The following is a 15,581-nucleotide window of genomic DNA, read 5'->3' as shown; positions in this document are numbered from 1 at the left end:
CTCTGGGTCATAAGTCATCTAAAATGGTATGACCTAGCAGCTGGATGGACCGGTCTCCTTTTTGGGTCTGTGGGCAACACAAGTGAGGGTATCTATATAAGATCACCAGGAAACTCCCTGTAATACCCCACAGGTTTTATTTTGTTTCATAAAATAGACCCATGTTATCAATGTTTTTATCAGTTTATTAGATAGTTTTGTTACTCTGAATGAAATGATAGTGTATTTTCAACAAACAAATTTTCAACAAACAAAAAAGTGTTGTTCTTGGTGTGCAGCTGGTAAAAGTGAAAAAGATCCATTCTTGTGTGTCATTTATATTATGTGCTTATATTTGAATCGAGGCAATATGTAAATGTCTTTTTTTTTTTTTCATCCTCAGGGGTTAGTTTTATAATGTGGAATACAAATTAAAAGAAGGAAACCGTCTAAACAATAATGCATTATGTGACTTTAACCCTGAGGGGGGTCTGTGATCACGCCAGCGTGCTCAGATCACCTGACGTTTTCAAAGTGCCTGAACAGAAAAAAATTAGGTCACCTGGAGTTCCATTGTCAACTTCACTTGAAAGTACTGACTTAAAACTCTCTCCTGGTTTTTGTTTAACGATGTAAAAAACCGAGGTATGATAGTTATAATTTGATGGTACAAAAATATTTAAGCGCAAAATTGGGATGGGATGGGCAGAGTGGCATTTCTTTCAGTATATCCGTCACTTTTTGTCATTTTACAAAACGGAAAAAAGTGGTCGAATCAGCTGATTCTGAACTAATTTATGTGATGAGTATAGCACTGAGGTCCGACATGAACCGGGTGCAGGACCAAAATCAAAAAAAGATACCACACGTGGATATGTTAAACATTTTATTTTACGTGGTATAACAGGCTCAGCCCTGAGGGTGAAGCACCTTACACTAATCCCATCATGAACATTTGTTTTTCATCTTTATGATTTTATAATTAAATGACAGAATATTTAAGGGTGCATTCTAGTCAACTTCTTTCTCATATTTTGTGCCCTTTCACTTTATAGTGTTGGGTGTGTGTGGTTGGGAAAAAGCTCTGTGAATGCAAGCATGAAGGTTTTAACAGCATGACATCGGTAATCTGATTATTGTTGCAGTTAATTTGCAAAACACATTTGCTTAAGATCTTCTTGCATAGGATAGTCGTTTAACTACCTCACCAGGATAATTAAAAAAGACGAGGGAGTGACCGTTGGTCACAGTTACCTCTGTGTCCAGAGGACTTTGTTGAATTACTCCTGTTGTTTTTCAGTTCACCACCAGAGGGCATGTCTGTCTCTTCTTCTACATTCAGTGCAGGAAAAGTGGTTTCCCCAGAAACAGCATGTGGCTACTGCTTCATGTGCATACCTGAGTGCAAATCTGAGTACTTGTCCCATAATGACAGATTGACTGTGAGCATGTTGATTCTTGTCCCTTTCAGAGCTATCAACTCCTCTCCACATTGTTTATCTCACATACTCCCAGTCTTTCCCTCCTCCACCCTTTCTGTCTCTGCCCCTGAGGGGTTTTCAGTTACACACAACATGCTCAGACAGTTGCACACAGTTCACTTAATGCACAGGTCTACGGTCACAGATCAGTGAGGTGTGTGTTGGGGTTGTGGTGGGAAACTGCGAGCAACAGTCACAGAAAAATCCCCGCTGATTGTGAAAAGCTGTCGGTAAAATGGAGAGAGACGTTTCTTAATGCATAGCTTCTCAACATCGTTTGTCCCTACACTTTTGTATGGTTGCTTATTCTGTAGAAACATCTGTGAAATTATTTGCTCTTCAAATCATTTCGAGAGATTTCTGTGGCACGGTTTATGCTATTTGAGCTTGCTCTTAAGGCTCACACTCATGCAGCTTGAGTGTTGGCTGTTTACTGCCATGGTGGTATATTGCACCAATAAATCAAATTGTCACTGAGATATTCACACAGCATGAAGCTCTCCAAATGTCCCATGCAGGTATCTCTGGGGATAACCGATGGAAATAGAAACAGATTATTTGGTGCCATTTTTGAGGCTTTTCTGGAAGCGGAGGTCAAGAGTTTGCATTAGTATTGAAAAGTGATGTAGGTCATTATTGAGGTACCTGTTTATAAGTTGCGCCAACAGAATTTAAAGATGCTGGAGTGCTTATCTACCTTTAGTTGTCTTCTGTGCATTGTGTCCATCACTCTTGACTGTGCCTGCCAACAGAAACTGATTCAAAACTCACGTGCATTCAGGTGTCAGCATTCTTGCCATAAATTCACTTTAGCACCTTTCACACAGTTCCTTTCAGGGCCGGACTGAAACAAGCTTGTCGACATCGATGTCCCGTTGGTAATTACAGAGGCTGAAAGACTGTTAAAGTTGATGTGCTGCTGATACACCTGTGAGGACAGAAACGGCCGGTATGAAAGGAAGCATAAGCATTTTGAACACACTGCTCAAACCAATGATACCGTCATCATTCAGCTCGGCCCCTTAAGGAATTATTTCATTCTGTGCTGATGAGGCTCAAACACTGTGTGAAAAGAGCTTCCGACTGGGGCGACATTGTGCGTTGCTGAGGTGAACTGGTCTGTTGATTGTTAACAAAAGTAAAAAGCTGTAACATCTTTTAGGATCTTGATATAATATTCCTTTACCTTTATGCTGGGTGTGCGCTTGGCGGCTGTGAAGTGAATTTGATACTAAAACATCTCACTTGTATGACATCTGAATCTGTGCCCCCCCTTTTTTTTTCATTGTTGTAAACGTTTGACGTATTTGCATTAATGGATAGAAAAAGTACCGATAACATAATGGTGTGTTCGGTATTACAAAAAGCAGGCTGTGCCTTTCCCAATGCCTTTCTGCTTGGCTCATGAAATGTCAAAGGTTTATATTTCACGACTTTATGCCTCTTTGCAGATGTCTCCTGTGATCATTTCCAACCCCACACTTAAAATCTGAAACCATATCAGCCACTGCAGTTTACTGGACAGAACTATCAACTGACACGTTGGCGTATAGCTTTATGTTTTGGTTTTGGCTGTAGTCCGTTGTCAGATGACCTGTTAGATATTTTCTGCTGATGATTTCATCTGTCAGGGCACTAGAGACCCATTAGTCTGGCCAGGAGCTGAGAGAGGGAGGAAACTGAGGTGTTGGAAATTGAGGATGACAAGAGACTACAAGTATTACCAGACACCCAGAATAATAAGTGTGGACAGGTAGCAGCCTAAGCTACCTGATCCAGTGTCGGGTGATGTTATGTGCCCAAGGTCACTCTGTTAAAATAGAAGCTTTAGGTAATGTGTTTGTTTCACTTGCAGAAAACTATTTTTGAATACTATTGCACAGTGCATGTTATGTCCAGCAGGTAAATTCACTAAATTACTCAACAAACCACTCATTTTCAGGATGGTTTTTCAAGTTGATTTACTTCACGGCTGAACAGCATTCGTTTTAGTAGTTGTTGTCTTATTTCATTACCTGAAAACATTTGCTCTTTAACACAGTGTCAAAAACAAAAAAAACTCAGATGTCAAAGATATATGGTTCATGAGAGTACCCTCCTAAGGCTTGAATAACAACCCAAGTACAGCTCTTTTTGGAACAGAAATGGGATTTATTCTGTAATTGCTGCTGTAATTTGGTCAATCAGAGCCGGTTTTTAGAGGATTTGTATACTGTTGTACATTCATGCTGATCATATCCTGGACGTCTAGCAGCCCACGGAAGCAGCTCATTGTTGTTGGATGCAGGATTATCTCACCAGATCCAGGCTGCATAGTACATTGGTTTTGTTCTGTTGCTCCGAGGTCATATTTTCCACATATCAATTGCTATAGTTGCTCATCTTTTGGTCCCTGTAAAATGTAAAAAGTTCACTGTAGAAAGCAGAAACACTGCCGTATTCTTTAGGCCAGAGTTCATGTAAAATGGGCCGAGGCAATAAAAGAAAGATGGCCTGTGGTTATACAAATCAAAATTTGAAATTCTTTTTTGGCAATCATGGACACCTTCTCCTCCAGACTAAAGAAGAGAGGGACCATCCAGCTCAGTAAACAAAATCAAAAGCCTTCATCTATCATGTTCTGGAGGTGCATTAGTGCCTTTTGAACTGGAAAGAATCCATCAATTCTGACAGGTACGTTGAAGTATTAGAGAAACATGCTCCTATCTAGATTACGTTTTTTTTGTTTTTTTTAAACCACATACTGCATCTGTTACAGCAGATGGGTTTACAGTAGAAGAGTCTGGGTGCTGGACTGACCTGCCTGCAGTTCTGACCTTTCACCAACTGTAAAAACATTTGACATATCATAAATGCAAAATACAACAAAGAAGACTCAGGACTGTTGTGCAGCTTTGTCAGACAAGAATGGCACAACATTCCTCTCAAAGTTCCCTGATATTTAAGGAGGAGATGCTACACAGTGGTAAACATGACTGACCTCAAATTCAAGATGAGCTAATATTTCTATCGCGTTCAGTGTTTCATGATTTCTATGTTCTGTTGCAAATAAAAAAAAAAAATTCTTGAGATTTGCAAATCTTTGCGTTCTGTTTATATTTACATTTTACACGCCGTCCCACCTTTTTGGAACTGGGCTTGTAAAATACAAGGAGTCTGTATTTCAGCAGTGTCCAGTTTCAGCAAGTGAGGGTAAATCAGGCAGAAGCGTTTCCATGATAGTGACGTCATGATGTGTAACTGGATATAACTGGTCATCTGCTATCATCATCTCTTCCTGCTCTGAGATGATGCAGAACAGTAAAGTGATTCACGTTTAGATCATTAACGGTTGTGGGTAAAAAGATGTTCAGCATTACCTCACAGAGTCAAGGCCAAATGGCAAATTGTTACCACGACATAAATATTTTAAAATGGTTTATTTTTTTATATTGTCATTATCAAGAAGCTCCCCTTTAGAGTAGCCAGTGCAATGGCTACTTCTGCTTGCTAACAGCCCTATTATTAACTCATACATAAACAAATTCATCAACAAATATACACACACATCGGCAAACATGTGACATGTTTACGTGACCAATGTATGTAATGGCTTGGTGCCATTTTGGCGTCTTTGTCTCCATGCTGGGGTGAGCAGCTTTTGTAAGTCGACACCTCCTTCTTCATATGACATGTCATGTGGAGGTCTCTTTGCATGTTTGTGAATATCACCGTTGCTCCGTAAACGCCAGTCTGGCAGCAGGCAGTAACCAGAGCCCACGAGGAGCTGATGCAGTGTGTAAATTAAACGGGCTCTCCATACCTTCTCCTCCTTTTCTTGGATTGCTGTCTCCATGCATTTTTGCCTGATGTTTTACCCAATAAAAGGGAAACTTCTGCTTTTGATTTGCTAGGTAATTGGTGGAGAGGCAGTAAAAGTTGGGCTGCAGTCTCAGACAGTTGCTTGTAAAGTGGCTGGCATCTACGTTTGCTACTGCATAGTGTTGGTCAGGGGGTCTTTGGAGTCACATCAGCCTCTTTAGATGGGCGGGTTAACAGCAGCTTTTTGCCCTGTAGTGTCATTCGAGGGGTCTCTGCCAAGACTACTTCAAATGTGCAAACCATAATCCCCCTCTGACATTAATATTTTCACATAGAGGTGAGCAGGGAGCACGGTGGGAGGGCAGTGTAAGCAAGGTCTTTTTGGCTGGATTTGTTTCATGCTGGCAGTGATGAAAGACACTAAAGCCATTACTCATTGTACTGGCATGTCCAGAATGTATTCTTAGCCCCTGTCTTCCTATCAGTCACTACAGAAAGGTTGGAGGAAAAAATAAAGAGGTAACGAGTCTGCAGGGCTGTTTGCGCTACTGCTGTTTACCAGGGAGGGGGTGATATTTTAAACCTGGGAGAGCTCACATATTTACCCCACTGAGCTGACTGACCTTGCCATTTGGTGGTGTGAAGAAGCTGGAGACCACTGAGAGTGGAGAGAGGAGGCAAAGAGGGAAGCTGTTCCGTTACCTCTTCATAAGCAAGCAGCTTTTGCTTTTAGAAAGCACTCCAAAAATCAAGAGGAAGAGAATCAAAACAAAAGAAGACTGAGTAAACAGGAGTTTTGGGGATAAAGTAGAGGGAAGAACTCTTGTGGGAGGCGAGAGGCAGCCAGACTGAGCTGACTTTCCTCCAGAGGAGGAGTTGCAGTTGCCGGCCAGGGCAGGTCCCGGGGCTGGCAGGGCTGGCCCTACTGCTTCTCCACCTCCATTCCTTTCTCCTCTTATTCCTCCTCCTCCTTCCTTTACCATCACCCAAACTGCTGTGCAGTGATGGACTTGCAGGCACGTCTCATGAGCAACAAAGGAATGCTTCAAAAATCCCGACAAATGAACTTCTCTGCCGCTCGTCAGGGAGACTTTCACGGTGGAGCCTTCAGTAAAATGACCTCTGCTGCTTTATAGATGCTTGTCTTTTCATCCATTTGCTGTTGCACTCACTGGCTGAGTGCACTGAGTGACTGAGGAGGTTTTTTTTAATTAATTTAGTTTTTTGTTCATTTTTGTCTTTGTAAACCGGAAAAGTGGCTACCTTTTCAGTAGCACGGTGCAAGGACCAGCTCCACTCTCCCAAGATGAGCCGCTGGCTGAAATGCACCTCCATGCACTTTGTATGTATTCATTGTCAGCAATCTCAGTGTTTACCAAATCCTCTTGTTACAGTTACCATATCTTCTGTGCTCATGACTCAGCACACAGTGTGGAGTCTTGTAAAGTGTTAAAGCAGTACAGGAAGTCTTGTTGGTTACTCTGCTGGCTTATTACTTTCTTCTTAGCTAAATGCAGTTTTCTTATGATGATGTGTTATTGATGTTATTTAATCTCAGTTGATTGCTGATGTGTTCATACACAATTTTTTGTTCTAATCTCAAATAAGATGAATTGTTCTTGTTCGCATGTTTTCTCCATTTTGTATGAAGCACCACATTTCTCAGAGGAGTGCTCTGTTCCCATGTTTTGTAGCTGTCACTCATGTGGGGGGGGGGTTAGTGTAAGTGCAGCACAGCATGTTCTTCCTCTAACTAGTGTTCCAGTCTATTACTGCTGTTGTAGAAAAGGGTAAAAAAAAACACTGCTATTTTGACTCATGTACACGTCACAGCTGCATTTATTTGTTGGCTAAAATAACTGTAAAGCAGATGGTCTCTACTGTCAACCTTTCAGGGCCTGAGGTGTTTTCCGCACAGCATAGGGGAGCAGGTATACTCGCATGTGGAATCAGTTCTCAGTGGGTTCAACTAAGTACATGCTGGGTAAAATATTATTTCACAGGTTTGGAGAATATGTGTCTCATAGTTTACTTCTGTTATCTTTGTCAGAACACAGACTGGAACAAGTATGATGATCGGCTGATGAAGGCAGTGGAGCGTGGAGAGGTGGATAAAGTCGCTGCCGTCCTCAGCAAGAAGGGCATCATCCCCACCAAACTCGATGTGGAAGGACGCTCTGCGTGAGTAAAAGCACACACACACACACACACACACACACACACACACACACGCGTGTGTGTAAAAATGCAGAGTTTTCAAAAAGGAAGCTTTTCTGTCACACTCTTAGTAAAAAAAATAAATAAATAAAGTTAACTGAGTTAAAGTTTTGTTTGCTTCCATGCATTCATATTGGTTTTCTCTTGATTCTTACATCCAGCATATCTCTTTAAACACGTGCTAATCTAAAACTGCTCAAAGTCAATAATACCAAACATTGTGGATATCTCTCCCCCACATGACATTCCACACCCTGTCTCTTAGATAAAGCATCTTCACATGGGAATTCCTTTCCAGTTGCCTAACTCTTAAATATTTTTACCTTTTTATCTCTTTTTATCAGTGCCAAGTATCCTTGCTCAAATCTCAAAAAGCTTTTGTCCACGTGCCTCGTAAGTGACAGATGCTGCAGTTTCAAATTGTTATGCCTCCATTTTTATATCCAGAATTTCCCGTTTTTGTTTCCAGCTGACATGAGGTTAGTGTGGGAGTTGGTATAAAGAATGTTAGTGGACAGTGGAGGCTTGACCACATTGGTCAAAAGCTGTTTATGTAGTTCCAGCAGGAAATGACTCCCTTCAAATTCAGATCAGATCCACTATGGTGTTCACAACCCTAAGTAATACATTTAGGCCCAGCTGTGGGCCATTATCGGGGTCAGTTGACATCCTGTAGGATGATGTTTGATATTTCAGGACTTTTCAGTGGGAAACTGAGGTTTTCAGGGGTTCTTTGTCTTTCAGACATCTGCATTTACACCCTGCGCAAGGTTTTATTTAAAGAAGAGATAAACCTGACAGATGGGATGGAAATAAATGGAGGTTTTGTGGTGAGGGAAAGTGGGTCGTTCAAACTAAAATATATGCAAGATTTCTTTGATGTTGCATCTTGACCATTCAAGACTGCAGTCTCATCCAAGTCCACAGCAGTGAGCCGCAATTTGTTTTCCTTCTTAATTTAACCAAATTCTAGCACCAGCATTTTGGGAGTTCAGCAATCCTCCGTTTAATCCTCAGCATTGAAGGAGTCACTATGCTCCGGCTGGTGCTTCATACTTATTTGAACAAAGGCTTTGTTAAACCATAAAACCATGGAGCCCCAGATCCCAGAAACAAAAGTGCAGAGTATTTTCAGCAGTGTGTGAAATTCTCTTGTGGCACCATGTCAAAGAACAATGAATCAACAAAGTTATACACACAACTTGATAAATGCCAGGTCTCACAATAAGGTGCTAGAATTTGTCCGAAGTAAATCCAGAACTGTCCCGGCCAAATCTGAAATCATCCACAGGTATTCAAACGCAGTCGTTCTCCTCATTGGGTGTTTGACTTATATATATATATATATATATATATATATATATATATATATATATATATTCTCAAGTCTGAAATCAACTCGGAATAACTGAACATTTAGGAACAGAAGACCTACTTTTTTGCATTTTAAATTCAAAATGAGGAAAAAAATTTCACATAATCACAGCTCAGCCAGGCTGTATATAGTTCAGTGGGCCACACACACAGACCACATGTGTCTGTGGCATTCTGGGCACAAGCCGACATGGGAATGTGGAATGGTGATTCCTTGTAATCATGGACCTCTGTGGGGAAACTAATTACAAACTGTTACCCTCAATATATCATCTGATGTGCCCCAGATTAGCCTTTCTGTGTTCAGCTAATGAATTCAGCTCCAACTGTAATATTGCGGCTTCCAGCTGAATAAACAGTTTGCATCTCTGCTGTGACATTAACTGGGTCCCAGTGAGGTAAGCCCACCCATCACTGATGTGCTTTTTGTGCCTTTGTGCTAACTGACAAGGGCCCAGCAGCACAAACGTACACATGATAGCACTCAACTGGAGACAGTTACTTGTTCTGTTATTCGTTTATTAATTTAATCTGAATATCTAGTCTTTAACACCATGTTTGTCTTATACACCTTGACTTGCTTATCTCAGCAAGTCAGTGCCAAACCACATCACGCATGTATTACTATACTGTGACTTTGAGTGGTAACAATGACGTCCATTGAAAACATCTTGGGCATTGCAGAAGAGAAATTGGACTGAGGAAGCACTGAAAGCACTGAAAAAACAAGCAAGACTGAGGAAAACATTCAGCATCAAGACCTAAAGAAAATTGTGTAGGTCCCAAATACTCACTGTGGTAAACATGCCCCTGTCCCAATTTTTAGCATCAAATTCAAAATAAACAGAAATATAATACGTTGTCATTGTGCTATTTTACGTCTGTACTTTAAACTGTTCTCAATTAGATATAAGGGATATCTATTCTATTATCTATTCTTGTACTGTGGAGAGCATCAGATAGTCAATTTCCCTGTATGCACACACACACTTAGCCATCAAAGCTGATTCTGATAAATGATTTGTAAATAAATACATTCAGTTCTTTTACATTTTACACAACATCTCAAGTTTTTTGGAAGCTCCATAGTACCACACAGTTGATGTAATGCAGTTAACAGAATAGTGCAGAATAAAGTGATACACCATTGTGGCTTTATCATGGGACTTTGTTCCTACACAGACACAGTCGGAGTTGTTCAGATTTAATTTTGTCAAGCTACCAGAGAACGAGGTAAATTTTGAAAATGGTTCCAAAGTCCATCAGGTGTTGCAGCAGTCGTTCAAGCCTGACAGAAATGAACAAGGAAGACGTCGTAAATGCACTTTACACGTTCTACACACTTCAGTCAAAACTGTCAGCCAGCAAATGCAAAAGAAATGCTCATGTTTGAATAAGCACTGCAACTGCAGTTTTGACTGTAATGTCCTCAGAGACACACGTCATCATGTATGGCTCAGCTACAAACATATACTCCATGGTTTACTCTTTCCTTTTCACTCCTTTATAAATAGCAGCCATATCTTATAGACTGTCAACCTGAAGGCTGCCCAAGAAGCAGCTGTGGAGATGAAATGACATAGCTTAGTTTGCTGTCTTCAAGACAGACCCATTAGTCTCCTACAGTCATCATCTCTAAGCATGTTATTAAGGCCTCAGGGAGGGGAAGCTGTAGATTTCTTTAAACGAAGTGGGGGAACGACTTTGCAGAGACCTGGTCAGCCAACTGTTAAATGGGGTCTCTGCTACTGAGGATATTTTTGTTCTGTTGGAAAGGGCCTTAACAACTTCTTTGATTTGCCATTCTTTCACCAGTCTTGTCATTTGTTAGACTTTGCATTCCTTATTCATCACTCTTTTGGAAAAAATGCACCGCTGCAGTCATACATCTCAGGAGCATTTCTTGGGCTGTCATACGGAAAATGCTTTGGATCATGAACTTGTCACTTGTGTCCACCTAACTTGATTTGCTCTGGTCTGCTTCCTGTCTGCTGTATGCCCCTGTGAGGTCACGACCCTCCACTGCTCCCTGGAGAACCAGCATCTCGTGGCCGTCAACACGGCTTTTAATACCCACACCAGTGTTGAGGTGACAGCCTAGCTGTCTCCTTGGCAGATACCTCGGCATTAGTGTTTAAACGGGTCCATGTGGCTTGATGGGCGACAGGCTGAGATTAGTTTACACACAAGAGTTTTGCAGAGCTTCATGTCTAGTAGCAGCAGTGCTGCTGTGGGTTAAATCAAACAAGTGAGACAGGAAAGTATTCTGTGAAAAGCAATGATTAAAGACATTTTGGCAAACTGAACTAATGGGGTAATTAACCAAAAAAAATATGCACCCTTGATTGGATTTAAATGTGGAAAAAATGGGTCAAAAATCATTCTGAATATTTTAACAGTGTTCAGTCCATGTTGGTTTAAATGTTGAGTTTAAGAAGTTCCCTGATGTGGTTGGTAATTCATGTTGTTTCTTATCTTGCTGGCAAGTGAACTCCTGGATTTTCTTAATGTTAATCGGTCCAGATGTGGTGCCGTCACTCACAGGAAAAAATTGGATAAAAGAAAAAAGTACATGCTACTGCATCTGTTTAGCTGCTTGCCACACGTACATCAGAGAAGCATTTACAGTTGGAAGATCATACTGTGTTGCTCTGCGGTGTCATGGAAGATTTGTTATTTGACTCAAGATTGCTGATCTTGCTGACAGAGAGGAGCCAGGTGTCCATTTTCAGTCCTACTCTTGTCCTAAAGTTTCACTCCCCCCCCCTCCCTCCCTTCCCTTCACACCCAATCACTTTTTTGCATGCTCATCTCATCTCTATGCGGTCTTCCCTTTGCCATATTTATCCAACCATCTTGTCTTTCCCGTCTTGATTTGTATCCATTTCTCTTGTTTCCCAGGTTTCATTTGGCAGCAACAAGAGGCCACCTGGACTGTCTCAATCTCATTCTGGGACACAATGTTGATATCACAGCAAGTGATGCCACTGGTGAGTTCAGGTTGGATGGAAGCGGTACCCTGCAGTAGATTCGTTTTTGTTCTTTCTATTTTAGCCTCGCCCAATATATCAGTTATATGGACTCTATTCCAAAAAAGAGATGCCGTGCGGTGTATCATAATATCACACCACAAGCATTTAACAGTTTACTTAGTTAACAAAATAAGAAGCAGTGTTTTCATTGGTGTTCCCTAAAGACCTGGACCTTGAGCCATCACACAGTAGATATAATGGTGCTTCTGTTTGAAGTGAAGGAACTTTTCTTAACCTACTCCAGACTAAGTGAACGAACTGATTCATTCAAATAATCGCTTTTCACAAAAGATTCAGGAAGCAAGCCAAAGATGTAAACGACAAACTGTTTTTAAGTTAAGTATTATTTTAAAGATGTACTAATAAATCATGTATTTGTGACATACTAAATATGGAAATTAGGTCAAGTTATTCAACAATCACTCAAAATTTGTGAAAGATTAGGAATGGCTTCATTTCAATTCACTTGTAATATCACAGGATGTATTTTTTTTTTTTTTTTTTTTTTTTAGAAATATCATCAGCTCCCTGCTGTGAACAATTATAATGATGATTTAACTTTTTAATTGATCTTTTTTTTACTTTTAGACCTCTGGGAATGAATGTCCAAATACATCCCAAGAAATGCACATTCTGTATTTCTAAAGTTTTGTGTTAAGTGTAAATTAAATATACTTGTCTCTGTGGTTAAATTTACTGACTCATGGAATCGCATTAAAAGATACCGTGTGGATGACTTAATTAATATCTGATGGGGACTTAAAATCATTGCTTCTGAACAGCAGTGTCACGTGTGCATTAGGGTTTAACATTGCACAGGGACAATTGCACAAGGTGGCATGCGTAGCGAAAGTACTTCTGAATTAATTGCTTTTTGATTGCTTTCAAATTTCTGCACTCGTCTCTTTTAGGGAAAAATGCTCTTCATCTGGCTTCAAGAAATGGACATTCTCTGTGTGTGCAGAAGCTCCTGCAGGTGAAACACTTTTCTTTAGCCATTTAGTGTCTAACTCATTTATATGTGTGAAAAATGACAGCATGTTTTGTTGTTGTTTTTGAGTTGCCCACACAGGCGCGTTGTGTATCTACTCTTTATATTTCTGTTCCATATAGCAGCTTTCCAGTCTCCGGTCAGTCAGAGCAGTTCCTCTTTCTGCCCCCTTAAATAATAATTGCCAATCACCTCTGGTGGCTGAGCCAACTCCATATCAGTCAACAGTAGGCCCTGTTGAGTCACCGTGACCCTCTGGGGATTTGTGTGTTTACAATGACGGGGCTATCGCTCCAATATTGAGCTCTCATGGTGTTGCAGCCCATCCCCCCCACCTCCATCTCTCACATGGCAATGATCTAATGGAGGTCGTGGCTGTCGGCAGGGGATTGTCAGCAGTGTTGACAAGCTTACCCTCCTACAAACCTGCCGTCCATTCTTAGTGCCGTCATCACACCACACATAGCAGCTGGATGCCAACACCCACTGCCTCCACTATCTCGCTCCGTCAGCCCAATCCCTAAAGGCATAGGATAACCCCCCCCCCATGCTCCACTGTAAGCTCCCATTGCAGCTCTCCCCTCCCGCTTTGCTTTGTCATTTGAGCATGCTGATATCTTTTGCTCCTTGTTGCTAGAGAGAATTGGGTTTTTATAGTGGGCGGGCAGAGCTAGCAGGCAAACTTACCCAGCAACATAGGGTCCCTGTAAGCATCGAGTCAAGGTTTTCATAGCAGGCCCTCATCACCACAGGGGTGCAGTCGCTGTGTGGAGGACTCACAAGTATATCAGCACAGCACCACTCTGCCTGATTTGATCTTACCTGCTGTTGTATCTCAGATTCAGCTGCAAACCAGTTGATGCACGATACTTAAACCTATCAAACCACTTCAAAAAGGAATTCTTGGCATTTGGGGGTATATTTACATCGGAGAATAACAGAATTTTCCTCTTTTTGAGTAACTGAATTTTGTTTTCTGTTACAGTGACACTATATTTGATTAATTATAGTTTTTCTAACTTAAAACAACCAAAGTCGACATCTTAAATTCATTATGCACTCTGATTGATAAGATGTTTAAGGCTTTTTCGAGCTTTGGATGAGGGCTGCGTAGTGGTGTGGTGGTGAGCACCGTTGCCTCACAGCCAGGCAGTTCCTGATTTAACTCCCAGCTGGAGTGTCTCTGTGGAGTTTGCATGTTTTCCCTGTGCATGCGTGGGTTCTCTCAAGCTTTCTCCTACCGTTCAAAAACATGCAAATTGGGTTGACACTTTACTCTAAATTGACCCTAGGAGTGAGTGTGCATGGTTGTTTGTTTTGTTTGTCCCTGTGTGGTCCTTTGATGGACTGTGCAGGGTGTACCCCGCCCCCCAGCTAAAGGCAGCTCGGATAGACTTCAGCCCCCTGCTACCCTGAGTTGGATTAAGCGGGTGTGACAAAAAAAAATGGATGTATTTATTGTTTGCTATATTTTCTTTAATAGAGACTAGGGGACTTTTGTGCAATACTATCCTGATATAATTTGATTAACCTATTCAGACCTAGGTTTTCATTTTCAGAGTTTTCATCCTTGCCTCTGAGGAAGCTGTAGACGCATGAAATGAAGTTTAACTTGTTTTTCAAAAACAGTAATAGTGACAACTGACTTTTTCAACAGAAAAACCCCATTGAAAATGTTGTGTTGTCGCGCGTCACTCCAGTCTCGAACGATCAAACAATGTGTATTTTGCTCTAAGCCATAATGTGTTGATAAGTTGCCAAACTATTTATGCTGTTTTGTAGCACAACTGTCCGGTTGGGAACGTGGACCTACAGGGACGAACTGCTCTCCATGATGCTGGTACGAATCTGCTTCGCTCAGTGTGAAAGTTGAATCAACCCCACTAGTTTAGTAATGACTCACCTTTACCATACTTTTTGTTTGATATTATAAAATGAACTATAACTAAAGCTACTAACACCATTGTGCTCCTCTTTACCTCTTAAACTTTTACATCCCTGAACTGTTGCTTTCTGACTTTAATGCCGACTGTGGCTTGATGCCAACTCAGCTCTGCTCCTGTGCTGTGTTCTTTATGTTGCTGTTATCTACCAGCAACTACTCTCCATCTATCACTACTATAATTTACAACCTTAATTCCAAAAACGTTGGGATGATGTGGAAAAAAATGTATAAAACGGAATAAAGTAATAGTACAGACATGTTGGTGCCTTCAGATGAGCTAATATTCTCCAGGAAGTAGTCGAATGTCTCACCCCATCATTGGATGTGTTTTCAGGTCCATAATAATAAACACATTTTATGTAATGTATTATATAGCTTTTACCATACAGTTCGACATCTTAACCCTGCTGCATATTACTCCCTGAGCTGAATGGATGTAGATGTGTTTTTCTCAGTGTTGAATGTGGTGAAATAATCATCGGTGCCTTTATTCTGTGTTTTTTCCACAGTAATGGCAGGCTGCGCCTCCAGTTTGAAACTTCTCTGTGACAGCGGGACTTCTGTGAATGCCAGTGATTTTGTGAGAATTGTTATTGCATTTTATTTCACACAATGCGTTGATAAAGTAGCCCGAGCTGTTTTCTTCCATGCGTTAAGCCATCCTTGTAGAAAGGAAAAGCATTCGACTTGCTCTGTATATGAGGCCGCCTTGTGCAAACAAAGGGGGTTTCCAGTACTAACCTGCTCTATTTGGATGAACG

At 41.0% G+C, this 15,581-nt stretch overlaps 1 protein-coding gene across 3 annotated transcripts in view; it reads left to right on the top strand.

Moving 5' to 3' along the window:
- The window catches only part of uacab (uveal autoantigen with coiled-coil domains and ankyrin repeats b), a 44,993-nt gene that overhangs the window by 16,546 nt on the left and 12,866 nt on the right, over window positions 1–15,581 (top strand). For 2 of the 3 annotated variants that reach the window (XM_075475167.1, XM_075474987.1), the window contains exons 2-6: window positions 7,312–7,442; window positions 11,754–11,842; window positions 12,796–12,860; window positions 14,658–14,715; window positions 15,330–15,400. In XM_075475167.1, coding sequence (XP_075331282.1) covers window positions 7,312–7,442; window positions 11,754–11,842; window positions 12,796–12,860; window positions 14,658–14,715; window positions 15,330–15,400 — 414 coding nt within the window. Of the gene's footprint in view, window positions 1–5,860; window positions 6,604–7,311; window positions 7,443–11,753; window positions 11,843–12,795; window positions 12,861–14,657; window positions 14,716–15,329; window positions 15,401–15,581 lie in introns of those variants that run through there. The other variant, XM_075475079.1, reaches the window with a different exon arrangement.

This window comes from Odontesthes bonariensis, chromosome 1 (assembly GCF_027942865.1).
Source record: "Odontesthes bonariensis isolate fOdoBon6 chromosome 1, fOdoBon6.hap1, whole genome shotgun sequence".
NCBI classification, from domain to species: domain Eukaryota; kingdom Metazoa; phylum Chordata; class Actinopteri; order Atheriniformes; family Atherinopsidae; genus Odontesthes; species Odontesthes bonariensis.
This window is presented reverse-complemented; position numbering and strand designations above follow the sequence as displayed.